Source organism: Sceloporus occidentalis, unplaced genomic scaffold, assembly GCF_023333645.1.
Source record: "Sceloporus occidentalis isolate IW3139 unplaced genomic scaffold, rSceOcc1.0.p SCAF_3, whole genome shotgun sequence".
Classification (NCBI taxonomy): Eukaryota; Metazoa; Chordata; class Lepidosauria; order Squamata; family Phrynosomatidae; genus Sceloporus; species Sceloporus occidentalis.
The window spans coordinates 100108761-100135829 of record NW_028316983.1 but is presented as its reverse complement, the minus strand read 5'-3'; the positions used below and the strand labels follow the sequence as shown (position 1 = coordinate 100135829).

Sequence of the window (27069 nt, the reverse complement as noted above, 5' to 3'; positions counted from 1 at the left end):
ATGATTTGTGTATTGAGTATAGTTATTAAATTAAATTAATAAAAATTATCCAAAAGAAAAAAAGACTCCCATATAACCCATTTAGCTGTCCTACAAACAAGTTGCAGGAAAAGGTCCAGTTAGAGAACCTTTGCCAGACAGCATCTTAGGAAGGAGATCTGGGGCAAATATTATAGATACAGTATGCTGGTAATGAAAGCATCTTATCTGTTACTGGAAAAGGTAACTAGAAATTTGTCTTTCAGAGATTGATGACATCTTAATTTTTTGCAGGCAAGAAGAACCTGTTTTATCAAAAGGACTTGTAAGTATACCTTTTATTTATAATCTATTACTCTTTATGCGTTCCAGAAGCAGAAGACCAATCTGGCTGTCCTGGGTTTTTTTCTTTCTTTTAAAGAAAGAGGGGAAACTAAAGCAACACTTCTAGACAGTATTCAGTGGGATTTGCTTCTGATTGTTTTGCATCACTCAGATTCCATATGTCATTTCCTTTGCAGTTAGTCAGTGGATTTCAATGGGGTTTAGGATTACAGTCTAATTTCCTCTTCCATCTCTATGATTCTATGGATTTAGATCACACCCCTAGTGGAGGACACCAATTATCTGGGTCCATTTCAAACTGGCTTCAGGTTGGCATATAGAGTTGAGACTGCCCTGTTCGCCTTGGTTGATGATCTTAGTCTGTGCATTGATAGGGGAAGTATGGCCCTGTTGGTGCTCTTGGACCTCTCAGCGGCCTTCGACACCATATACCATGGTATCCTTCTGGTGTGCCTGAGGGAATTAAGAATCGGAGGCATTGCTCTGCAGTGGTTCCTGTCCTATCTCTCTGGCAAATTCCAGATGGTATCTTTTGGTCACAGTTGTTCGGCTAAGAGGGATCTCAAATCAGGCGTCCCCCAAGGTGCGATAATGTCCGCCAATGCTATTGAACATTTATATTAAGCCGGTTGGTGAGATCATCTGGAGACATGGGGCGGGGTGTTATCAGTATGCTGATGACACCCAAATTTATTTCTCTATGTCTCGGACTGTTTCATTGACCAAGGATCTCTCCTCTGAATGACTGAGGTCAGTAATGGACTGGATGAGGGAAAATAGACTTAAGCTGAATCCAAACAAAATAGAGGTACTCATGATAGGTAACCCCAATCCAGGTATGGACATCAGTCCGCCAGTCCTAGATGGAGTCACGTTTCCCCTGAAGGACTGCGTCCGCAGCTAGGAAGTGCTTCTGGATTTGTCGCTTCAACTGTCTTCTCAGATTGACATGACAGGCAAGAGTACCTGTTATAAGCTTCAGCTGATACACCAGTTGCGTCCCTACCTGGAGCAGCGGGACCTAGAAATGGTGGTACACACTCTGGTAACCTCTTGTCTTAACTTCTGTAATGTGCTCTACATAGGGCAACCCCTCATGTTTGGAAGCTTCAGTTGATACAAAACATGGCAGCCAGACTGGTCGCTGGAAAATCCAGGTTCAACTGAATTACACCTATTCTAAAGTCACTACATTGGCTGCCTATTAGCTTTCGGGCACAGTGCAGGGTGTTGGTTATCACCTATAAAGCCCTACATGGCTTGGTTCAAGTCTACTTGAAGGAATGCCTCCTCCCATATAATCCTTCCCGTACACTCCGTTCCTCCGGGAAAAATTTCTTACAACCAAGAACCACCAGACTGGCGGTGACCTCCCAGAGATCCTTTTCTGCTGCCACCCCAAAATTTTGGAACGATCTGCCGGAAGAGATTCGCCAATTATCCTCATTGGAGGCTTTCAAAAAGGCGATACCCTTCTCTTCCGGCAGGCCTTCCCAGATTGATCATGTCTAGAACCGATTGAATCCACCCTCCTCACCACTTTCTCACTCGTGGATTGTGTCAAAAAATTTGATGTATTGTTACATATATTTTAACTATGATTTATTTAATTTTAAACTGGGAGGGAGGGTTATGCTAGGGTTTTGTGGGTTTATTGTTTTATCATTGTATATTGTATAATCATGTTGTTACCTGCCTCGATCCCCAAAACAGAAGAGGTGGGATATAAATAAATTTTCATTCATTTCATTCATAGTAGGGCATGGTAAAGTTCAGGTCCCTACCATGATTCTCAAAGGAACACAGTAAATTATTGCCTTGTTTATCTAATCCATTGCGTTCTAGTCCGACTGGCCCATTGTGTTCTATTCTGACTGATGGTGGCTCTCATTGGCCTCACCCAGAGGTTTTTTCCATCTCCTGCTAGCCAGTAGTTTTAAAAAGGGATTATTCCTATGGCCTTCTGTATTCAAAGCACATGTTCTGCCACTTAGCCACAATCCATCCCTACCTAATCCATTAAGCATTATGCTAAGCAACCAGCTCTCTTAATTGAAATGTAGTTCATTGAGGAACTACTCTGGGGTTTTGATTCATGCTGCCTATGGGTTACACACAGCCTTTGGAGGAGTCTGGTGTGGCCCTTTGGACCCCTCCTGACTCCTCCAGCACCCCCAAAAAGCTGTCTTCCTGCTAAAAAACACAAAACACTTTTTCAAACACTATAAAAGGCTGCTTTGGAGGATACCTTGCAAAAGACAAACCCATCCCCCCAAAGCAATCCAAAAGGCACCCAAGAGTGACACAACATCATTTCCAGTTGCCCAAAATGGCAGCTGTGGATAGGATGCTCCAGCTCCCTCAACACTCAGCTAAATAAATATGAGACCAGTGGGTGCATTGTGACATAACAATCTTGTGCTTGTTTTGTTACTTTGGCACGCTAAGCCAGAGTGTCAGATTAATGTCAAAATAAGGATGGGTGGAAGGTCCATGGTTTTTCGGCTTCTTCCTGCGTATGATATATGCCAGCATGCAGCCCCATCCCCAGGAAGCTACATGAGAATATATTCTTTGCCTGATAGATTTTTACCGTTCTGTTGGCAAGTTGCTTTAATTTTCTATGTAGAACTCAGGGATGTTTTAATCCAAACTATTGTGTCTGAAAACATTACTTTCTTGTAAATCTCAAGGCTGAAGCGCATTTGCTTGGAAATGGGCAGTACATGTTGTCTGTAATCTGCCAGTTGCCGTCATCCTGTCAAGCAAGACCAAGAAGCAGATCTCACAATGAGATTACAAAGAATAATAGATACAAGCCCTGTCTCCAAATGGACACTCCCCATCTGTTATAGTGCTAGGCATTTTTCTGGCTGAAATCAAAAGCAGCTTCCTGTAAATTGTGCAATTTAACAATAAAGTTAGAAAATAACTCTAGTGGCTTAGAGGTTCTGTGCATAATAAAGTGGACCTAAAAATTTTACCCACTTGCAAATGACTAAAACTGAACACAGTTGAAAAACATGAATGCTCTAATTCTAATACATGTCTATGGAATTTTGAGACATATAAGTTACCATCTTCCATTTTAATCAATTGGGTAGTGCAGCTATGTGTCAGATAGATCATGCCTGTAATGTATAATTTATCTATTAACATAATTTGTAGGCTCTGTTGGAGAACTGTCTAATGAGGCTGGAAAATAATAGCCTTCTCACTGAATCCTTGGACTTCAAAGTCTTTGTTACAACATCTGAGGTAAGGTGATGGAAACAATAAACTTGTAATCATACCTTATGCTTCTCTTTCTATGTTGATAGGCCTCTGTCATTTACAGCTGCTGCTGCCTGGCAAGTGAGGCCTGGGAGATATTCATGGTCCCATTGTATTTCCTAAACTAGTGAATATATAAGGATCATGCTCTAGGTTACTGAATTATGGCCTGTGCATTGTCCAATGAATCTATGAGCCTAAGAGAAAACCTATTTTGTCAGAATGTGAATAGCACAGAATTATCTTCCCTTAAAAAAATTCTTTTAAGACAAGCCAGGTCTTAATTCAGTTCTTAGATCCACTGAATCAGTTGCTGAATGGTATATCAAAACTTACAAAAAACCCCACACAGAGTCAATGGGTCTACTACAGTTAGAACTAGCATTTGGTTTTAGACTCCGTTAGAAGCAGTAAACCAGTTACCTTACATGTTGCATGCATTCTTTCAAAAGTGTGCAAATGAACTGATTATATTTAATGAGGAGTCAATCAGTTCAGATTTTCTTTCCTTCTAAACACTTGCTGCAATCTTATGGCTGTCTCAGGTATAATATTATATCTGAGTTGATGTCTGTCACTCTCTCCTTAATCCACTTCTCCCTGCCTTTATTGCAGATCACTTGCTACTCTGACCTCTCCAATATATAATCTATGCAGTAGTTGGCTTAAGGGTGGAGTTATAGGTTTACTGCACTGTTTCCTTTATAGTTGTGAGTTGGAATTAGTTCCTTTTTAAAATCACATTCTTGAATAGAGTTTGTTTTAACTTGCTTCATTTGGCTCCAATTTTTTTTCTTTCCATTTTTAATGGCAGGATTTGGTAAAAGTCGCTACAATGTGCCCTTTTGAATCCCTGGTACGTAACTGAGTTTCATGTACACTTTAAGATAGTTGTATCTGAAACTTACTTTCTCACTCATTCCCTTCATTCATTCCCACATTGCTTGCATTTCTTTGTAGAGAAAGAAGAGTATAAAAGTTTTACAGCTGTGCATAGACAAGTTTGAAGAAGAAGGAAAATACATATTGTTCAGGTATGTTTTAGTGTTGCACAATTAAGATAAGTAAGAAATACTGAGAATACTGTATTTTACTTCAATTATCTTCATTTTAATATTATTGCAGATGGGTATGCTTCAGAAATTTGAACTGCATCTGAGATACATGGCATAAAGCAAAATATTTTTTTTCTGTGTTCTGTTGCAGGTGTTTGTTGCAAACAAGTAACCATTCTGGTGTGGAAGGATTTGTCATTCAGAATATTAAAAACCAGATTGATTTAGCCTTACGGGTGAGAAGTGCTATTAAGGTTTCCAAAGGGGAAACTATATTCCTTGATTGGGTGTGCCTATATGTCAGTTTTCCTCTCCTTGTGACATCGCCACAGGCTATATTACTCGCTCCTTCAAAGGATCCCCCCAAAATTTATGTTGCGTGTGTGTGTGGTAGGAAGGGGGTGACTGAGGGGAAAGATGTTCTCCAAACAGGATAGAGGCAAAGTGGAAGTAGTTAGGTTTATTGTCATTTTTTATTTATAAATGATGTTGAGCTGTTGTGTACCATTTTAAAGTACTGACATTTTTCTTTTTAGTAAGCAGTTTTCTGACCATCTCTGTCCTTTCGAAAATTATGAAGATATTTAAAGACAGAAAATACTTACTGTAAATGAAAGTGGTTACAGAAGTGTTACATATTATAACAGTCTGGTGGTGCACATGTTGTAAATCTTGTGTGTCCCTTTGCTTGTATAGAAACACATCTGTACACATCTTGCTGGCCAGCACTAAGAGGATTTTGAACAAATACTTAAACAAAAACTCTTGAAAAATTGCTGTAGGGCCCATGTAATTTAAACGTGTATGGAATTGTGTGTGACAACATAAAGGTGCTATTGCAAAAACAAGCCAACAAAAGTGCTATCTTGAAGATGGAATACAAATAGATGATCTTAATTTCTAGAACTTGATCAGCTTGATATTAATACAGCTGCTGACTGTACAAAGAAAGTATTGGCTAAGCGTTTCTGTACCATATGTTGCCTTTCAGAAACCAGAAGGCCATAGTTTTTTTATTGGGCTTTCATTGATCAAACTACTAGACAGAGTGTTACATCTTCCTGAAGGTGCTTCAACTGATCTACTTCAGAACTCAGACAGGTAAGATAATGCAAGAGCTTTTGTGGGTTAAAATAATATTATATCATATTATATGTGGGTTAATTATCATATTAAAGTTAAAGGCTATAATGATTAGTAATGTAATCACCATTTTGTTTGTTTTGCTTTTTCATCCTTTTTGACTTGTGCGTTTTCTTAGCTCTGCTTGTGCCTGGTCACCTCCTTCCCACCCTCACAGCCACAATTCATTATAGTTATCTCCTCATCTGTCCAGGCTTTAGGGGGATCATGCCTGCTGGAACTTTGCCAGCTCTTTGGCATCATTTCCTTTTCTTCATCCTTTACATCCCTTATGTGTGCCAGAGTTTTACCCTTGACTTGATTTATCCATGGGTCATAGTAAAACCCATAATTCTGGCCCGAAAACCTGCCCACAACTTACACATGAGGTTGAGTTATAGACAAGTGTATATGGTACATTCAGATTATATATGAAACCTAAATGAATTTTGTGTTTAGAATTGGGTCCCCTCGCCAAGATATCCTGTTATGTACCTACATGCAAATATGGGTATTCCAAAAAACTCAAAGCACTTCTGTCACAAGCATTTTGGATACTCAACTTGTATACCTAAATTATAGTTGTCTTCCATTAAACCCATGAAGCAAAGATGCTAAAATGAATCATAGCTATGGTGGATAGGGAAGAAAGGGCTTGCTCCCAAGCACATGCAATCCAGGTGATGTCTTGAAGACAGACAAGATTTGAATTGAATAAATATCTACAACAGGGATAGGAAACTGCAGAGGATTTAGGGGGAAATTTTCAAGCTTCTAGTAAGATACATGACCACACCTGGTCTAAAATAACATTTGTTAACAGTCATGCAGTTTATTGATTAATCAAGAAGGTTTAGAATATTTAGCTCTTTTTAATTGATTTTCAGGTGAGTGGCGTATGTTGTTTTTGAGCATTTCAGAAACCTACTTGGCCATAACTGGGCAAATTCATTGAGAATGGTATAGAAGGATGTAGAATGTAGATGTAGAGGGATGTAGAATCCATGAGTACTCAGGGAAAGCCTTCAAGAGAAGAGAGAGTGGAAATCTAATCTTCTTACAGCATTTCTGCAAAAACAATGAGGTTGATTCATAGCATAAACCTGTTTTGTACTGAGTCCTCTACAGAACATCTTTCTGTGAATGAAAAATATTATGTGACCTAATGGAATTTTTAAGTATCTTTTATTTGCAGAATTATGGCAGCACTAAATCTACTGCGATATATATTCATTATAGATAAGGAAGCAGAAAATCGAGTAAGTACAAAAGAATCTTGCAAAAAAATGGTAATCATTGTAAAAGAAGGAGTGCGTGAGATATGTGTTTGATGTGACTACTGTTTTGTGAAGAATGGTGCCATTGAAATAAACAGATGAATTATTCTTGAATGTAATTTTTAAAAAAAGTTACCTGTTCCTTCTATATGTACTGAATATCCAATTCCGAACATATAATTCCAGATACCCTTGCAATAATTTAGTACTAATGTGTAGCAACCCTTATGAATAGTCTATTTTTCTTACATATAAATAATTTGGAGTGCTTCTTTATAAGGTTTTTGTTGTGCAGTCACTTTACCTCATTCACAGGCTTTGCAGGGGCTTCCAGATATTATTGTCATCAGTATGTAACCTTCCCATTTTCTGTGGCTTTTTTTTTTTTTAAGAAAAGACACCATCATTTCAGAATACCTTTTGGATTATGGCAGAGAAGCCCTCTGTCTGACTTTAAAAATGTGGAACTTCTCCTAGCAAAGTTATAAAACATTTGGATTTTTAAATATGCCACTTTATAAAAGGGTAATTTCTATTTTCAGTGGAAAAGGAACCTTTGTTTTAAGTACCAGTGTTCCATTTTTTGAAGCCCTTCCACAGATGCAGTTTCAACAACAGGCTCACAGTACTAAAGTGTAATCCAGCTTGTTAGTAGGATATACCCGTTCAAGCAGTAGCAGGGGTGACTACTTTATTTGGATTTATATAAGTCCATCTTAATCAGTCAATTATTAGTTTCTATCAGAAGAGAGGTATCTACTTATACAGTGGACCCTTATTTTACGCTGGGGTTTGGTTCCAAGATCCCCCGTGAATAACAAAATCCATGTATGCTCAAGTCCCAGTAAATATAATGGCATAGCAAAATGGTGTCCCTTATAAAAAATGGAAAATCAAGGTTTGATATTTGAAATTTATACTTTTTTTAACATTTTCAAACTGTGGATGCTTGAATCTGTCTGTAAAAAATCCATGTATAAGAAGGGACAACTGTATTAAGATTTTTTCCTCTTTAAGACCCACGTGGTATTATTTAAGAGTCAAAACCCAATATCACCTTTGATATTTTTGATGTATCTTTGCTTATGATGCAATTCTTAACTTATCTCTTCTTATATAAGATGTGTAGTCCTGTCTTATTGTGTCAAGACAATGAGTGAGCTAAATTTAGCCTTGCAAGCAATGCTTTTGAAATCACTGATGGAAAAAAAAGAGAGCAATGGAGCCAAATCACATCATTATAATTGCTCCTGGTAGATAGGCATTGCTGAACTGTCATCTTCAGCTAAATTCTGTTCTGCTGGAAGGTAAATAGCTCTCTGCATCCTGAAGGCAGCCCAGTTTGGAGAGCTCTGTTCTGAGCTAGCAAATCATTTATCCCTCCCTGGCAGCAAGCAGAGCTTTACCTCAGCTTAGTTAGTATCTTCTTTGCAGTATACTGGCACCATTTTTTTAAACAGGCCTTGCTCTCTAATATGGTTTCTTTATCTATTGTTTGACACAAATAGACAAGGTACATACTGTATTTTCTGGCATATAAGACTACTTTTTAACCCTGGAAAATCTTCTCAAAAGTCGGGGGTTGTCTTATATGCCAGGTATCATCTTATAGGGCGGGTGCTGAAACTTCCAAGCTGGACTGGAGAATCTGCAGTCGCTGCATATGGTGGGGGGAGCTCAAAATTGCCACGGCCGTATCCCCTCCATATGTGGCGACCATATGAAAGCCGCATCCCCTCCATATGTGGCGACCGCTGTACAAGTACGATAGAATAAAATCTTGGAGACAGGGGGGGCTGGGCAGGCAGGGAGAGCTCACCAATCCAAGCAGGCTTTGCATACAACAAGCTTTCCTGCTAAGTACCTGCATGTCATAAGCATTTGAATTAAAATTACCATATTGAAATCAAATTGATTTTTAAAATTTTTATTTGGTGTGCGTTGGAAGAGGGGTAGTCTTATACAGCGAGTATATCCCAAACTCTATATTTTAACTGGGAAAGTTGGGGGTCATCTTACACGCCCAGTCGTCTTATACACCGGAAAATACGGTAATTAACCCAGGTTAATAATTTTAGATGCTATTTGTTAGACATTAGTTTCTAAAATAAAATAAATCAGTTTATGTGGACAATCTTGCAGTCTGATTCTACCATTGTTTATTCAGAAGTAAAACTTTATGTTTTTAATGGCATTATTTTTTGGCAAGTAGGTATTTTAGGGATTAAGCATGTAAATGAACAGATAGATGTAGTATATTCCATTGATTTTAGTGGAATTTTGTGTACTTAACTTTAGAAGATTTCTTTGTGCCTTCTTTCTGAAATCTAGTAAACCAATAAGTTTAGTAAATAGAATTACTAAGATTGGAAATGAGTTATTTTTAAAAATCTGTCTAAAAGTGTGTCTCACTGCAAGTTTTTATTTATTTATTTATATATTGAAAATGGGCATAACCACTTTCCCTTGATACACTCCCATGGGTTTTTTACATATCAGCCCCCTGCCACTCATGTGATGTTCTCTGACTCCCTATGATTGGTGATGCTGCAGTACTTCCAGAACCATGATATGAAATCGTGACTAGCTTTGATGGTGTTGTGGAGGTGCATAAGCCAGTCTGAACTCTAGCTGGGTCTCTCTTGACTCAGAAAATATTGAGAAGCCCCCATGAAGACTAATTCAGGCTGTAGAGAAGCCTCGGGAGTTCCTAGACACACACAAGACAGATTTAGAATCTGGACATCCTAGGAGTTAATAAACGTAGTTAGGTTCCACTTCATCCTTAACTGTTCTTGTTTTCTCATGTTGAATACTAGAATCTAAAAATACATTCCTGTTAAGAATAAGATTGCAACCTTTAGACAGATGCATGGTGTCTTATGGGAGGACATGAGCAAAGGGTCAGTGGGGACAACAAAACTTAACTTACCCAGCATTCACAGGAGCATCTACAGAGGTGTTACTTGAAGCTTCCTAAAACCCTAGAGCAGACGGCCTAAAAGAGAGTGATGGTGAATCTTTGAGCTATGCTAACCTTTGAGCTCCAGCTTAGTAAGGGACATTTTTTTAAAAAATGGTACACTTACAAAAATCATTGTGTTGACTCACTAAGATATTTTTCCAATAATAATCTAGGTGAGGAGAAGCTTTCAGATCACATAACTGTTAATAGGTTTTCATATATCACTTTTATGCTTTCGTTAGGGATTTCAGTGATTTTTTTTTTACTTCAAATTTACTTCACATTTGGGCCTTCATGCGGGCACAAAACCACAGCTGCAATAGCAAGTCCATTCCTCACTATTCAACACCCACATTTGTCTGCCTACCAATTTATGTCTCCTACAATATACAGTATTCATAGTGGTGTTACAGTTGAAAATGTAATGATTTTAATAGCTTTTTCCTATCCAGCAGCTGCATCTTGATGGACAAATGGTTTGAGCTAGTTAAGCAAGCAATTTATATTTACATTTTGCAACAGGCTTTGCATCACTCATACTTCCTAATAGTCTTGTCAGCATGCACTGTTTAGCTAAGGTTTGTTAAGCATTGAAAAGTGAGTGAAATTTTGGTTTTCTGGCTGCTTCAATGCTGAGAAGGACACTCACCCCCAAAGCACCAGGAAGTTCCATGTCAGTGAAGTGGCATTCATTTAGTTAACCCAGACATTGTTGGTTATTATAAACAAGATGGAAACATATCTCTTTTGACTGCTGTAATTTTTACTGCACTATAATAAATCCTCAGTGAAAAAAAACGAAACAGACATAATAAGGCACAAATATGTCAATACATGTTGTGTTTTGTATTTAACATTAAAACACATACCAATGAAAACCTTTGATGATACTCCCCAGCTTTTTGCTGATGGATAATATCCCAACACTGGTGTGAATTAATAGCAGGCTTTCCCTTGGCATATGATCTACTGTACTGTGAGTGTGATAGAGGAGAAACTGGAGAAGAAAAAATTCCTGGTTTGGTAAAACTGTGTAAAATCCTAGATTAGTATTTTCAATTGACAATCTGAGTGTTAATGAAAGAATGATTAAAATGTTGCAAATAAAAAGCAACCACAATTTGTTTAACTTAAGCCATAAAAAAGCTGGCCCAAAGATAACTCTTCTGCAGCTATTATAATGGAAAAGCACAGTTTTGTAGGCTGCACTTCATTCTGTAGACTTAGCTGTGTTCAAAGACTCAGTGGGTTTCCAGTTTTCACTGATGTTGATGAGCTAAGGTCTAGTTTATAAATAAGGTAAAAGCTGGATCACAATGGGTGGAAGGGCTGCAAGGATTCAACAGATTAAAATGTAGGTCAGCCATACAGGATCTAAACTCCATTCCTTACTTAAAAGCAGCAGATTACATAGTTGTGGGGAAAATGTTTATTTAGATTTACAGACTTTACTGCTATAGTACAAGTTGACTTTTTTCTCCCTTTCTCTTGAGACTTGTGTATGGACAGAACTTTTCAAGATTCAGCAGACTTTCATGAAGCCTTTACAGACTGGACTTTGTCTATCACGAGCACACTATAAAGCAGAAATAAAAAATAGAAAGGAAAACAAAGGAGGTAAGTTGGCTTCACTATTTTAAACTCTTTTTGAGTTTAGAAATTTGTTTGGGAGTTGATGGAGGCTACTATGATTACTCTTTTTAGACAAAGGTGTTTAATTGCTTTAAAGAATTAAGGAGCAAAAAAGAAACCGAAGTCAGCATTGTTGGGGTGGGTGTGTGTGAACAAAACTGTACTAGACAATTTTTACGCCTGCACAGTATGGTCTGTGTCAATAGCTATCTGAAGTCCTTAAGATCTTCAAATGGAAACCTCTCAGTTGAACTTAAGAGCTTCTGATTGCAAAGCAGGTTTCTGCTACTGAAAACATTAACAGCTTCCTTTAACTCACAAAGGTAAAGAATTGGTGGCTTTTTACAAACAAAAAATACAAATAGTTCTAATATTGTGTGTTAGGCTGACATTCTGCTGGGACTTATATCTTCATAAATAGCCTTATGTGTGGGCAAAATTGAACTAAGGAGTTTTGCAACATCCATACTCAACCAGTGGCTGCTGTGGCTTTACAACATATGGGCATCCATTGCACAGTGGTAGCCAGTGAGGTAACTGGTGCATCATGGTCCAATAGGCAGTGGGCACTAATGCACATCAGGATATTCTTTGATGTGTATGTGTACACTGGCTAAGAGGTGCCCAATGTGCATTGGGGCACTCTTACCAGTGTCTGGATACATATCTTCACTAACAGGGTTTTGTGTGTTCTACAACATAACTGAATTCATAAATCTATAAAATGTAGACTGATGTTGGATCTTGGCCATAGTCTAGTTTTGCCTGTTCAATGGCAATTTATTTTCATTACGGAAGAACTTGTGTGAAGACACCTGTGCTCAAGTTAATGGTGCATTTTTGTATCCATGCCAGCAGAATTGAGACTTCCTTCGCCTCCCCTTTCTGCTTCAGAAGCTGCTTCAAAGGGTTTCCTCTGGCACAAATTGTCAAGGTGCACACAGGAGGGTTGTGAAAAGCAGGAAGATTGCCTTTTCTAACAGAAGCAGTGGGATCCACTAGCGGCACAACACTGGATGCTGGCCTTTTCTAATGTCAATCAGAATTCAAGAATTAATTCCCTCCCAGCCCCCCCCCCCCCCCCCCGAAATACTGATTCACTGTCCTATTTAGCATAGCTCGGCATACTGTTCAAGAGATTTTTAAATGCCCTTTCTTGGCAGTTAGTGGATGGTTTTTTGAATATTATATACAGCTAAGAAACCTGGTAGACCAGTGATGGCGAACCTATGGCACTCTCTGTGGACACCCATGCTGTCGCCCTAGCACAGAGTTTGCCAGAATTTCTTACTAGAAAGCCAGAGGGACGTGGCACTTTGCAATAAATAAGTGGGGTCTGGGATGCAGTTTGGGCACTTGGTCTGTAAAAGGTTAACCATCACTGCGCTAGACTCTTGTCCTGATAATCTTTATAAAGCAGAGATGTGTTATATTCACTGATGAGAATCCAAGAATCTTGACCTCTTCACATCAGGGAATTCACTACAGAGTGATTTTGTCTATACCTTTATTCCAACTCTGATTCTATACTAGTATATTCAGGGCTTGAGTTCTAAAATCTAAATTATTTCCCAAAAGTAGATGTAATTGGTTGCTGAAAATCGTGCATGTACTTGTAGGTTTAATCCATGTATGCAGCTAAAAGATAAAATTTTATTTATTTTTAGTGAATCACAGAAGCAAGCTCTTCAGACCCATGTACTTCCCCATGCCCATTGTGCACATAGCCTTCAGTGTAAACAGAAGTCTACACATGCAATCATTTATATGAATTGGTATCCTAGTTTGATTAATCTGTGGCAAGAAAGGGTGGATAGTCCTTATAGGTTTGGGCTGCAGATTTCAAGTGTGGTTGCAGGAGGCATAGGGAGAAAAGAAGTGTGTGCTTCCTGCCACACTCCATTGTTTCATGTAAAAATCATGTGTTAGCGCTGTGTACTAACATTTAGTTTTGTTAGGTTTTCATTTTTAAGGATGAGAATAAGTCCACATTGAAGACTCAGTACCTCCTGTATGGATGTTCTCAAGAGATAGAAAGAGTCAGACTCATGGAGCAGGACAACCTAATTAGTCTTTGGAGAGACATTCATTTTGTCCAGCATTGTTTTGTGGAATTGCCAGGTCTGCCAGATGAAATAGTGGGAAATTTCAAAAGCAGCAGCTAGAGGTGCTAAAATTACAAGAAGAGATATTACCAGTTTATTTTATTCTTCCTTGCTAGAGTCTTCCACGTCTACGGAATCTACATCTATAACAGTAGGTGGAAAAAAGATGGCTAAACTGACTTCTCAAATGGAGCTTCAGGTAAGTGATTTGATTTTGGTGAAACTGTTCACATATAAAGGCAAATTTTATGTTTCTTGCCAGTGAAAGACTTGTATATACTTAGAAATATATTTTGGGGAGGGACGCTAGTAACTGCTTTATGTATTATTAACATTTCCCCCTAATATTTCAGGTTCTTCAATCAGCACTTGTCACTTTTGATTTAATGGAAAGCATTCTGGCCAGAGTAGAAGAACTCACAGATACTCTTGCGTACTGAACTGTTGGGATCAAATAAAGTGTTTTGTCTCCCTCACCCTAATATTTCATATCATGCACTGTATTTATATTTCTGACACTGATTTGAAAATACAAAGTACCAAACTTTAAATGTATCCTGAGTAGTGCTTTTATAGACTTCTAGAAAAGAAGTTCAAGAAAAATATAATGTAGGTAGAAAACAACCTCAGGAGTAAGCTTGTTTGGCATATTTGCTAAATACATAAACACATTTAAGTGTGTCTCCACCTCTGTTGAACCATACTGATCTGCTAAACCAATCCAGTGATCTGAGCTATGCTTCTCACAAGGGCATGAATAACATAATAGGCTTTGTATAATGTAGCAGTCTTTCACCTGATGTGACTTAAGATGTGTGATTGGGAATATTACTGGTAGGCTCACATAGTTTTATTCAGTGTGGTGGAGCCAGATTTACTGATACACAAACTTTAGAGAAAGTGGAGGGGGCAATTTTTCCTAATCCTTGAAAATATATTCCACATGAATGGCAAGCCTTCAATATAGGGGTGGATGAGTAAAAATGCTTTCATTCCCTCCTTTTTCCTTCAATTGAAGGTCCTCTGCTATATCTCAGTCTGTACTGTGAGTGGGAAGAGCCCTTCTGTTCAATCAGTCTGACTGAATCACTTACAGTTAGGCTGCTGTGCAGAGAAAAGATCCACAAAACTTACCAGTTATTACAGAACCTAAATGGCACAGTTTTATATACACCTTGTGTTGGCACTAGTAATTACCACCAGAAGTCCACCGGTTGTGGAATTTCAAGATAGGGTTATAACCTCCAAGCATTTCTGAAAGGAGCATCAGACACAACATTATGAATGGTTAAAAAACATTAAGCATGGTTGGAAAAACTAATGAAAAGTTTGTTTGCTTCTGATATGAGATACCCACTAGAAAAATAAGAGCAATCAGGAATGTCTCCAGTAAGTGGAATGGAGGAAACAAATAAGCATAGGCTTCTGCTGTCATAAAAAAGACATTCTAGACCTGTAGTATACAAACAGGAAATTTACTCTATCTTGAGAGATACAGAGATAAGTGAAATATAACATGGGTCCAAAACACACTGCAGAAATAATCCAGTTTGAAATTGCTTTTAGTGCCCTGACTCAATTCTAGGGAATTCTGGGAACTGCAGTTTTGTGAGACATTTAGCCTTCTCGGTTAGAGAGCTCTGGTGCTATAATAAACTACAATTCCCAGGATTCCCTAACACAGCCCCAGATATTTCCACCTACGTTAAAACGATCTCAAACTGGATTATTTCTGCAGTATGTTTTGGACTTTATAGCACTGTTTGATTACATGCCAGTTTGCCTAAAATTGTTCAGCAGTGAGGAGCCATGGCAGTAAACACACTGTAAAAAATGTATCAAGCAGCTACACTGGAGATCTTAACACAAGATTTCAGTTATGAGTAAATTTCTTTATTTCTGAAATGGTGAAGCCAGAACATCTCCAGTCATGTTAGCCCTGAATAATGACACTGGGAGATCAGGATCATTGACTTGAAAGAATACCTCTTGAACAATGTTTATTTTCATTTGTGAGAAAGAGGACTAATAGAACAAGTATGATTATTCTTAGGAAAGAAGGAATGTAACTCAACAAATAATTATTTTGGTATAAAATACATTACTATGCATTTTGAAATTGCTGGCAGTTGTTCTATGGTCTTAATGATCATAATCCCACAATATTGTATAAGGATATTGGAATGGCTATTTCTTTCCAGAGTTAAATGTAAGTAGTATTTCTTTTTGAACATTAGTATAAGGGAACAGCAATGTCTTTTGGTACATAGGCAGGAAATTAAAGTTGAAACAGATTACACAGATTTTCATTCTGAATGTGTTTTACATAAATGTATTTTCCAAACTGATAAACTGATTCCTTTGTGGTTTCAGTGTTTAAATCTTAAAACTGTGACTGTATTTTGTAAATAAACTTGGTCAACATTTTGATTAAAACCTTAAGTGGTGTTAATTAAACTACAATCCAGTTGGCGCTGATGAAGCATTTTCCAAACAGGGCTTTGCTCTACAATCTGTGTCTTTGCCATTGACATCCTATAACGAATGTTGTCCACATGTGGTTTTGAAGTGGTCTTTGCAAGAAGAGTAAGAAATAGAATATATTAAACTTGATGGCTTATGAAACTAATAAAACAGGAACTAAAAACTGACTGTTCCCATTACCATGCCAGTTACATAAATTAATCTGTAAATGACTCATTTGTGGATAACTGATTGGATTGGCAAAATATCAGTATTCACAATACCTGAGCACTCAGACCTAGGGTATATCTGCAGTGTAGAAATATTGCACTTTGACACCAGTTTAATTGCCATGGGGTTCATCTTACAGAATCCTGGGATTTGTAGTTTTGTGAGGTGCCAGCACACTGGCTGAGCAGGCAAAAGAACTGCAAAACTACAAATCCCAGGATTCTATACAATGGTGTCAGACTGCCTTTTAGTTATACCCCTAGAAAGCACAAAGTGGAATACCCCTACTGAAATGACATAGGCGGGTTACAGACCGCCATGAAAGTACGTAGTCAGTCCGTATTAGGGTTAGGAAGGTGCAGTGCTTCCGCACCCCCCTAACCCTAGTACGGACTGAGTCCATACAAAATTGCGGCGCTCCATCTACATGGGGGCCGCCATGACATCACAACCACGCCGCCTCTATACGGGGCGGTGCGGACATGTCGTTCCGTGCCAGGGCACTTAGTGCGCCCTTTGCACGGAGCAGGAAGGAGCTCCGTTTCGGAGCTCCTTCCTGGTTTGCGCCGCTGGGCGCAGCCTTGACATGGCTGCACCCAGCGACGCAAAGGAGAAAGGGGTCAAGCAGCCCCTTTCTCCTCCTCCCCGCCGCTGCGGGGTGTCCTTGGGGCTTGAAGCCCCAAGGACACCCCTTTCCAGGCTGCGGGGAAGTGGCCTTTTGCCGCTTCCCCGCAGCCTGGAAAGTGGCGGATCGGGGTCTCAGCAGCTGCCGTTCTAGCCGCTGAGGCCCTGATACCCCGGGGAAAGGGGCAGGTACAGGCCGCCTCAAAGGGGCGGTCTGTAACGCGCCCCCGATGCTACTCAGTGAAGTCTTTTCTGATCTTGCTAAATTCTAATGGCCGGGATCCTGCTGGTAACTTAAGGCAGCACAACTATTGATTATGTTGATAGAGGCACTTACTTTCTCAAGTGGGGTATCACAATGCCAAGGAGAGTGACAACTGCTTGGGAGCTGCCAGACCAGCTTCTCTGGCAAGGTGTCTTTCTCTGCCACCCTCATACTGCTGTAGTTGTAGTTAGTGGGACCACATTACCTTTGCTGCTACACTGCTGGCTGTGCCTCCACTGCTGCTAGTATGGTTACAGTGGCTATTAGCATCACAGCCATTATTTCCTGATTAAAGATCATTGTTGGTATCAACCTTAGTTCCTTATTAAAGCATAAGAGCTTAAAATACAGTTAACCTCTTTAGTAACTTGTGACCCTCCTGATGTTGCTGAACAGCAGCTCCGATCAGCTCCCACCATTATCTATTCCTGCTAAGATGAATGAGAGTTGAAGTCTTACAACATCTTGAGGGCCAAAGGGCCAAAAACTTCACAGTCTGCTTTTAATTCTCTTGATGTTGTCAACAGAAAGTGAGCCATATTGAACAGAATGAATGAATGTATATATCATATGTGCGTGACACACACACACACTTTGTTTTTGAAAAACAGGCCAGAGGAGAACTGGCTGAGTGGGCCAGGAAAATGATTAATGCCTCTTTACAACAAAGCTGTGTTGAGTCTTTTTTTTTTTTTTTTTTTTGGGGGGGGGGGGAATCTTCCCTGGATCCTATAATACTAGATAACTACAGGTACCCAACATCCCATTTTGGGGCAATGTACCAGAATGTGTGGTGGATTCTTAACTCCAGTTGTTCCTGGATGAAGTGGATTATTTTGCTCTATTTCAGTCTGGTTTCAGACCTGATTATGGTACAGAGGCAGTTTTGGTCACCTTGATGACAACAGGGAACTGGACAGGGGAAGTGTGTCCCTGTTGGTTCTGGTGGATGTCTCAGCAGCTTTTCATACCATTGACCAGATATTTGTGGAGACAACAGGCAGATTATTACCTTGGCACTAGACAATGGGAGCGAAGCCAGGAAAAGTTGAAGCCTGCTTCCAGGTGTGAGTATATAAGAGGGAGGAGCAGATTTGAAAAGGGAGGGGATGGTGTTTAATGTGCCCTGAGGGATGAAGAGCTGTTGAGGCTAGGTTAGGCTGCTGTGAGAGGTAGTTAGAAAGGGTTTTAGGTACCCAAGAAAGGGACGATGAGTGTTCTTAAATTGTTGTAGTGTCCTGTGGAAGACATAGTGTTTGGGGACTAGTGGAGTCACAGGTAACCAGAAGGGTTATAAGATACAAAAGTTTAATAAAGCTTATGTGAGAACTTAGTCTGTAAGGGAACTATATATAAAACTATAAAGAAACAACTAAAAAGACATGCTAAAGAAACTGTAACTGATAAAGTATTCATACACCATATTTGTTGTGAACTCCATCCACTGACAGATACTGTATTCAGCCTGACTTGTAAATAAATTTATTACTCTGTTTCAACAAGCCGAAACACATTAGAAGTGCTACCAACACTGAGAAAAGTCTTTTAGGTTTGGGACACGTTAGATAGTGGGTGTGTGGCTCTCAAAGAATAGTTGGTGTCAAGCTGGGGGGGGGGGAATTGAAACCCAGAGGGCTGGCATCTAAAGAGGGTTATAATGCAAGAGACACTCAAGAGAGTCCTGAGTTCAAGTCTCACAGTGAAGAATTGGTGGGATAGTGGCCATCACCTTCACATAATTGGTGGAAGAGGTGGGATCACCACTGCTATCCAAGATTGTAGGTGGGTGGGTAAGTCTCATCATGACAGTATTCTTCTGAATCGCCTCTCTGGGATGGGACTTGGGGGCACTGTGCTACAGAGACTTAGTTCTTTCCTAGAGGGGTGTTCTCAGAGGGTGCTGCTGGGAATTCCTGTTCAGCTCCCTGGCTATTGGCTTATAGAGTCCCTCAGAGTTCAGTCCTATTCCCTGTGCTATTTAATATCTAAGAAACTGCTTGGAGAGGTTATCTGGAGTTTTGGGGTCAAGTGTTACCAGTATGCTGATGATACTTCTAAGTTTGCTAACCGCGCCTATTCCTGGAGAAGTAAGACCTGTCCATGATGGTACATACCTTGGTTAAATCCCATTTGGATTGTTGTAATGCACTCTACAGGGGCTGCCTTTGAAATGTGCTCAGAAATTTCCAATGGCCTAAATAACTGCAGCCAAGTTGTTAAATGAGGCTGGCTACAGGGAGATGCAACTTGCCTGTTGCAAAAGCTGCACTGGTTGCTGGTCCATTTCCAGGCACAATTCAAAGTGCTGGTTTTGACCTATATGACTTGGATCCAGGTTATTTGAAGGGCTATAACTCCCTGTATGAACCCATTAGGGTTGTAAGATCATCTGGAAAGGCCCTTCTCTCTGCCCAATTACCTTCTCCAGCTCCTTTGGTGGGTAAAAGGGAGAGATCCTTCTCAGTGGCTGTTCCCAGATTTTGGAATGCCCTCTCCAGAGAGGCGAGGATGGCCCCGTCCTTGCTGTCATTCAGACGGCAAAATAAAACATGTTTGCACCTTCTGGCCTTTACAAATGGTTGAGGCTTTTAATGCTGTGCGGTGCTGGTTTTGAAGTTTTTAAAGGGTCTGTATATAGCTTCATTTTCATTATTTTAATGTGTTTTAGTATTTTTAATTCTTTCAATATGTACTTTTTAAAGCACTTTTATCTTTTTAATTGTATTTTATTCTGAGTGATGTGTTTTAATGCTATGCTAGTTTACTTCTATTTTAATGGTCACCTTTATATGTTTTTAATTGTATTAGCTTTTTAATTTGTAAGCCAGTTTGTGTCTCAAGATATAAATATCATCATCATCATCATCATCATCATCATCATCATCATCATCAGTTCTTACAGAAATAACTAATATTATTTACTTTGCTTCATATTTTATGAAGAGTTATGTATATATGCCTGCTGCTAGATGCACCTATAATTCATAGTACAAAAAATAAACAATAACTGGGTGGTTGAAAGACAGACTTCCTGCTGTAACTGTATTAGGTGCAGTTAACTGCATAGTAATGGGCAAGAGACTTTAAAAGAAATCTTACCTGTGTGGAAACCTTTATGTCAATGTATTAGCATAGGCACAGAGCTATTTTGTACTACTAATTATTTGACAATAAAATAAATTACGCTGCTTACCTTTGCTATAGTCAGCATGAGTTTAATAGCTTCGGCAGTATTGTGAACTGGGATTATCCGTAAATTACTGCCTAAGAACCTGAAGCACAAACATTCTTCAATGTCTATCATGCTAGAAACAGTGTTTATAATTTTTCATTGCAGCTTGGTAGAACATAACTATAATTGAATCTGATTGCTACATTTTTGGATTTTACAAAATCTCACATTTTTTGTGTCACTTGGATTGAAATACTAGTTTGGAGTAGACAATTTGTGGACATCCAAAAGATGCTAAATGCACCTTCCACCATCCCTCACTATTGGTATAGCTGGCTAAGGCTGATATGAGCTGTAGGCTAAAAACATTTGGAGGGCCACAGTTGCCAACCCTTGCCATATAACTTCAATGAACCCTTGCCATACAGTTGCCCAGCCTTGCCCTACACCTTGCAGTGTTGGACTAATAAACCCAAGGGGGAAACCTTTAGATAGATTACATTAGTATGGCTAATTGCAGAATATTCCTAGCTGCTTTTAAAATGAAAATTTTGACAAGTCACACAATTCGGGGCAGCAAGAAGACCCTTCCCTATCTGTGTAGAATAGATGTTCCCTCAGGAATTTCACTCTTACCAAGGACATGGTCAGACTAAAAGCTAAACCACAAACTATGTTTAATACATAATTGTGTTTAAAATACCTGTATTTTTTAAAAGGGAAATAGTCAGAGGAAAACCATAAGGGGTCTTATGAGAACGGTTTTCTTAAGTAACACCACAGTCTTAGTAAAAATGAACCGAGCTACTATTTTCCATCAGGGGAAGCTGTTGTGAGAAAGAGCTTTGGGATCTAAGGATAAACATCCCATGCAAACTTGATTGTCACCAAATCTATGGCTGTTGGATTTTGTTTGGGTTTGTTTTTGGTGATTGGAACTGCCACTAAATATGATGACATATTCAAACCAATATATGCCTTGACCTTGAGAGTCTCATTTACTTGATATAAACTGTCTAATATGTATTATTTTTTTAAAAAAATGGTGGCAGAACAGCTAGGAAGAGCCTGAGAAACCATTTATTACAATGGACAAAGCAGTTTGATATATCGGCAGCAGCCATCTATGTCCCCTGACATATTCTGCCACTCTGCAGCAACTGGCAAACTGCTCGGGACTTTTACCTACATTTGTTTTAGCTTCAGCTATTTGGAAATCAAACATTCCATTAGAATAGTTGCTCCTCTGATGCAGAGCAGAAAATAAATATATAGTTGACCTGCTCCTATATCTATGTCGCTCCTGAAATTGGAATTTAGGAGCTGAATACATAGTTTCTGATGTCGATCTGAGCAGCAAAATATTAAGCTACAATTTAATCTTCATACCATGTAGGGGAACAAGAGAAAATACTTCTAAGAAATGGGAACTGAGTGCTTTTTACTATTTGCTTGTAATCGTCTAGTTTAATAAGTGCTGGACAACATAATTTTTTGTGGGTTTTTTGGGCTATGTGGCCATATTCTAGAAAGGTTTATTCCTGATATTTCACTAGCATCTGTGGCTGGCATCTTCAGAGAAGATGCTGGACAACAGTTTTCAAATCACACTGCTAGTGCAAAAGAATGGAACCTGTTGTGTAGGAAAGTTGAAGCAAATACCATCCTTTTGAATGTGTCATGTGAAGCTATGGTGGTATGTGGTTTTGGATATGCCACCCATGGGATTAAACCCAGGATAAATGTCATACAACTCTTAGTGGCAGCCCATCTCCAAAACATTTGTAGGGGGTATGAATCTCAGCTTCCCTTTCATGTGTGTCAAAAGATGGATTGCAATAGTCCACCTGTTCTGGACACTCACACCTTTCTAGAGGAAAATGTCCAGGTATCCTTGACCCAACTGTTTTCTTTGATGTCAAAGCCTTTCACATCAGTTGTTGATCATGCTTGTGTAAGAGTGTACTATAGTTCTTCCATTTATCAGTGCCAAAATATAAACACCCACAGTGTTTCATACATCATGTTACTTTGGGAGAGTATTATCGTATGCAGTTGTATATTCTGGATCCTTTTCTTTCTCCCTTGGTATTTCTCCTGTGGTACAATCGCTGCCACCCCTCCTTAAGTGTGTATAATTGCAAGTTTCCACATTCATTTACTGTAGGCTGCATTTCTTCTTTTCTGCCTCTTCTTTTGTTATCTTCCTATTACTGAAATGTTAATTATAAGCATGCTAAAACAAGGAAGTAACAGATGAACTCCTTGATCTCCTGAAATCTTGAATACAATCCAGTAATCTTAGGCAACAATTCAATACATTATTTTAACCCTCTGAAAGAAAATGGAAGGCTGACTCAACCAGCCTCTTACGCTATCAAGATATGCAGCTCTTGCAATACTAGTGATATTACCCTGGGTTTAGATGTGGTACTACCCATTCTGATCAGAATTTTTTTTTGGGGGGTATACTTCTCTTTCTCCCAGCCTAAACAGAATTAGGCATAAGGCTTGGAGGGGTGGAGCTTCTTCATTCACTCTTTGATATGTCTGGTTCACTAGTTTTAGTCTCAGAGAGCAATCTGGCACCTGGAACCAATACAATTCCCCATACTGACTGTATGTGGTTGGTTCTTTAGATGCATGAGCTGGCATTTTAAATCATAGATCCTATATGATGCACTTATTACTATGGTTGCATGGAAGCAAGCCTTACTGAAATCAACAGGATTTACTTCCAAGCTAATTTTATTAGGATAGGGCTCAAAATCTCCTAACAACTATTTGAAAGTAAATACTAAACTGCACTACATTGAACTTGGGGGCTTTGCTGGTTTATTACATTTCTAGAATTTTCCTGTATTATCAAAATGGCTAGAACTTAGGTCATATTGACTGAGAGAGACGAATTTCTTAGAAGTAACAAGGCAAAGTTATTGTCTGCCTAAACTGTTCTTTTAACAGTTTCCACAGAGTGTGACAAAAATTATCATTTTGATGAGTGGACGAGTACTACACACTGTTCACCCCAATTCCCTTTGAAAATAAAACTAACTATTGATGATTTATTTATTTCCTACCTCTGCTGCACTTTGAACATCACATCCCATTCCTTTGGTCCATGAAGGGCAGCTGACAAAAGCAAAAATCCATTCCTATGAATGCTCATGAACTTCTTTATTCTTTGAAAAAAGGCTTCTCTGTCAGTGACAAACAAACCCTGAGCATCAGCCAACAAAAATGCAACACCTGGGGCAGGAGAAAGTTTGTTATCAAGACAGACTCAAATGTTGATTTTTTTTAAAAAAAATGCACAATCAAAATACATAAAAAGTTGGAATATGTTAAATAAATAAATAATAATAAAGTTTTTATTTATATACCGCCCTTCCATCAGATCAGGGCGGTTTACAGCAATTAAAATACAATAATAAACAATTAAAAACATACCACAATTACAGAAAACGTAAAAACAAAAGGCCCCAGGTTAGCCAGTCCCGTTGCCAGTGCGGCGGAGGAGGCCTATAGGACCTTATTCAGGGAATGCGGTCCGGAACAGAAAGGTCTTTAGGTCCCGTCTGAATTGGGCCAGGGAGGTAGCTGAGCGGAGCTCTATGGGCAATTAACTACTGAAACAGAGTTTGTTCAGAAATTAAGCTACAATAGTTTATGTCCTTGGAATCCATGGGACTGTCAAATAAATAGGGATGAAAAAGTCTGAGGCTGTGGATTTCTATATGTCCTGATGGGCTTCTTGCTTTATTGCACTGGTTCTCAGACTGTGAGCTGGGTTGGTAGAGAGGAGAGATGAAATAAGGCTTTTGGAAGGGGAAGAATGCTGCAACTGGCAAAGTCTAGATGTTTTTCTTTAAGGAGAAGGGGTTTACCGTGGCAGCTGCCAACAGTGCTATGTTGGGCAGCCCAAGAAAATCACACAAGTGTCCCTCCCTCACTTTGGATGTAGATAAAATATAATAATAACTCAAATAACTAACCATTTGCTGCCCTTCCATAGTACTCCAAGTTTACAGCATGAGGTGGCTGCCTTACCCTGTCCGGTCAAAGAACTAGCCCCTTTACTATGCCACGGAATTTGTAAACACAGCAACTTGAAAGCCCATACCAAAAACTAAACACACCCCACAACTATCTCTCCTTTTAGCATAAATTTACCCTGGTTTGCTCATCCATCTACAGAATAAAGCTCTACTATTTGTATCAACTTAAGTTTATTCAAAAGTGTCCTACAGAAATGAGCATGAGCATAGCCTGATGACAGCAGCCATTACAAAATTTCTTAATTTTAGGAAATTGTAAAGTCACTATGTGTAAGATTTGAGGTAAGTATGCTATACACACTGTGAAGTAAGGCTCTCAGCTCAGTCCTTAGTATGTGTATTAAATAGCATATTTAATCAAAGCCTGATACAGTAGACCAAATTATGTTTAAAGATTATGTTTACAGATAGTGCAAGACTTTAATATCAATAGCCTACCTTTTTTTCCTTTGTCATTTGTTCCTGTTTTAATGCCTGTAGTATAAGGCCATGATCCTATATAGCATTGGACCTAAGTAGCCTTGTAGGCCTGGTGCTATGTGGCCAGACCTTGTAAAATATTTATTAAACACTTCAATTGCTTACTAAAATTTTAGATACTATACCAGAAAGAGAGAAAATAATTGATCCATCTTCCACTGAATCTGAATAGCGAATCCTATGTTTCTGGTTCTGAAGTGATGTTGAAACTTCATGACCCTAAACAAGTGATTAAAATATGGTACTTTATTAAAACAGGATTACCATTCTGTGTCTTAGGATGTCTATTAGAAATTGTTTGCATATTACACAGGAATATATAATATTTACATTATAAGTAATATTGCAACCCACCATTCTCCAATGTGCTGGCATCTTACATTTTAACTTGCTCCACACCAGCAAGAATGGGTAATAGTGGAGGGTCATGGGAGCTGAAGTCCAAGACAGTTGGAGGGCATCAAGTTGCAAAAGACTGTCATCATACTCACGTTTATTTAGAGCTTGGAAATAAGTTAAATGTGGATCTGAGAGGTCTCCATTAACAGGACAATTAAAAAAATATTCAATTTTAATTTCCATGGTGCCATTCCATGGAATCCTGGGACTGGCAATCGAGGGAGGGGCTTTTAAAATTCTCAGCCAGAGAGATCCAATGCCGCACCAAATTACAAACCCTGAGATTATACAGGATGGAACCACGGCTGTTGAAATGGTGCTACAATTGTGTAGTGTGAATGGGGCCACTGTTGCTGCTGGAGCGGAGCTCTCTTTTGGCAATTGTATGTGCAAATGACAGGTAAGAGTCCTTGTAAATACAGCATCTCAAGGTATCTGACAAGGAGGACCAGCTTTTTCCCATCCTTTCTGGTACCAGATTTTTGCCCGTTGGCTACAATTGTTTCTTTCCTTCCTGGAAACTCATCAGGGACTGGCAACCAATGAGTCAAGGAACGGTACCAATCCACGGACCACCACTGGTTTGAAAGAGCCCATTGACATTTTAAAAATTATTCAAAATCTATATACCTATAGACTTACCCTTTCTATTAAAATTTCATACAAAGACAATGTAAGCAAGTTTCTTCCCAATCGTTCTTTTTTGAATCAAGCAGGTAAGAATATCAACCTCTGAAGACATTGGCCTTCAAGAACTGAGGCTACCAAACAAAGGAGATTTTAAAAATAACAACACCCTCTTCAGCTGTATTTTTTTCCAAGTAGCAACAACAAAACCAACCTTTCAGATTAATCAGTCAGAAAGCTTCCTGAAAGCAAGTGTAATCCAGATAAAACCTCTCCAGCACTCTCTGCATGGCCTTTTTGTCATTATGGCTGTCCATTGAAAGCTGCAATTGCTATTAACAAACTAAAGGAAGACTCCAGGGGGGGAAAGAAGATGCAACACACTGGTGAGCATCACCTGTACTAACAAAAAGTCAATGCAAAAACCACTTTGTTTATCAGGGAACAATGATGCCCTCAAATGAGTAACAATCCCAAGCGCCACAGAGGTGGTGCAGCTACAGGTAACTCATCTACCCACAGCCAGTTAGGAAGCAGCACTTTACACTCATAGCAAACTGCTTCCCTCCAAACACAGAGTAATTCAGTGTACAAATACAACTACCAGAATCCTACATGACCTGATCTGTTTCAAAATTTTACATATAGCTACATAGCAAAGGCATTAGGAAACTCTTTACTGAACTGTGAAGGTGTGTAAGAAGACACCAAACAAGCATACCCAATGCACATCAGTATGCAATGTCCATTGGTGTATGGTGTACAAAACTGAATAATGTGCATTGCTCACTGATGTGCATTTGCACAACGCACATTAGGCACTTTGGTGGTTCTGTACTAGATATGGGTTTTGCACAACTGTGCAGTTCTAATTCCCTCAGACCTAAGTCCATTTATGAAGATGTAAGACCCCACCAGGACTCCAGCCAACAAAAAGCCACTCCAATTTTCTGTCTCCAGAAGACTGGATATCAGGCTATACCTCTAAGCCACCAAT

General features: G+C 39.1%; 2 protein-coding genes across 14 annotated transcripts in view; one reads left to right on the top strand and one right to left on the bottom strand.

Moving 5' to 3' along the window:
• Positions 1 to 16189, top strand: part of LOC149316477 (glomulin-like) — a 34001-nt gene extending 17812 nt beyond the window's left edge. For 3 of the 4 annotated variants that reach the window (XM_089515611.1, XM_089515612.1, XM_089515613.1), the window contains exons 10-19: positions 274 to 304; positions 3493 to 3582; positions 4412 to 4453; positions 4558 to 4631; positions 4804 to 4888; positions 5644 to 5753; positions 6970 to 7033; positions 11510 to 11633; positions 13870 to 13952; positions 14107 to 16189. In XM_089515611.1, coding sequence (XP_089371737.1) covers positions 274 to 304; positions 3493 to 3582; positions 4412 to 4453; positions 4558 to 4631; positions 4804 to 4888; positions 5644 to 5753; positions 6970 to 7033; positions 11510 to 11633; positions 13870 to 13952; positions 14107 to 14193 — 790 coding nt within the window. In that variant the 3' untranslated portion in view covers positions 14194 to 16189. The remainder of the gene's footprint in view (positions 1 to 273; positions 305 to 3492; positions 3583 to 4411; positions 4454 to 4557; positions 4632 to 4803; positions 4889 to 5643; positions 5754 to 6969; positions 7034 to 11509; positions 11634 to 13869; positions 13953 to 14106) is intronic. The other variant, XM_089515614.1, reaches the window with a different exon arrangement.
• The window catches only part of LOC149316476 (protein SPO16 homolog), a 67648-nt gene continuing 56717 nt past the window's right edge, over positions 16139 to 27069 (bottom strand). For all 10 annotated transcript variants that reach the window (XM_089515624.1, XM_089515620.1, XM_089515617.1 and 7 more), the window contains 4 exons: positions 25172 to 25265; positions 23589 to 23757; positions 20530 to 20608; positions 16139 to 16326 (listed from right to left, as the gene is read on the bottom strand). In XM_089515624.1, the coding sequence (XP_089371750.1) occupies positions 16192 to 16326; positions 20530 to 20608; positions 23589 to 23757; positions 25172 to 25265 (477 nt within the window). In that variant the 3' untranslated portion in view covers positions 16139 to 16191. The remainder of the gene's footprint in view (positions 16327 to 20529; positions 20609 to 23588; positions 23758 to 25171; positions 25266 to 27069) is intronic.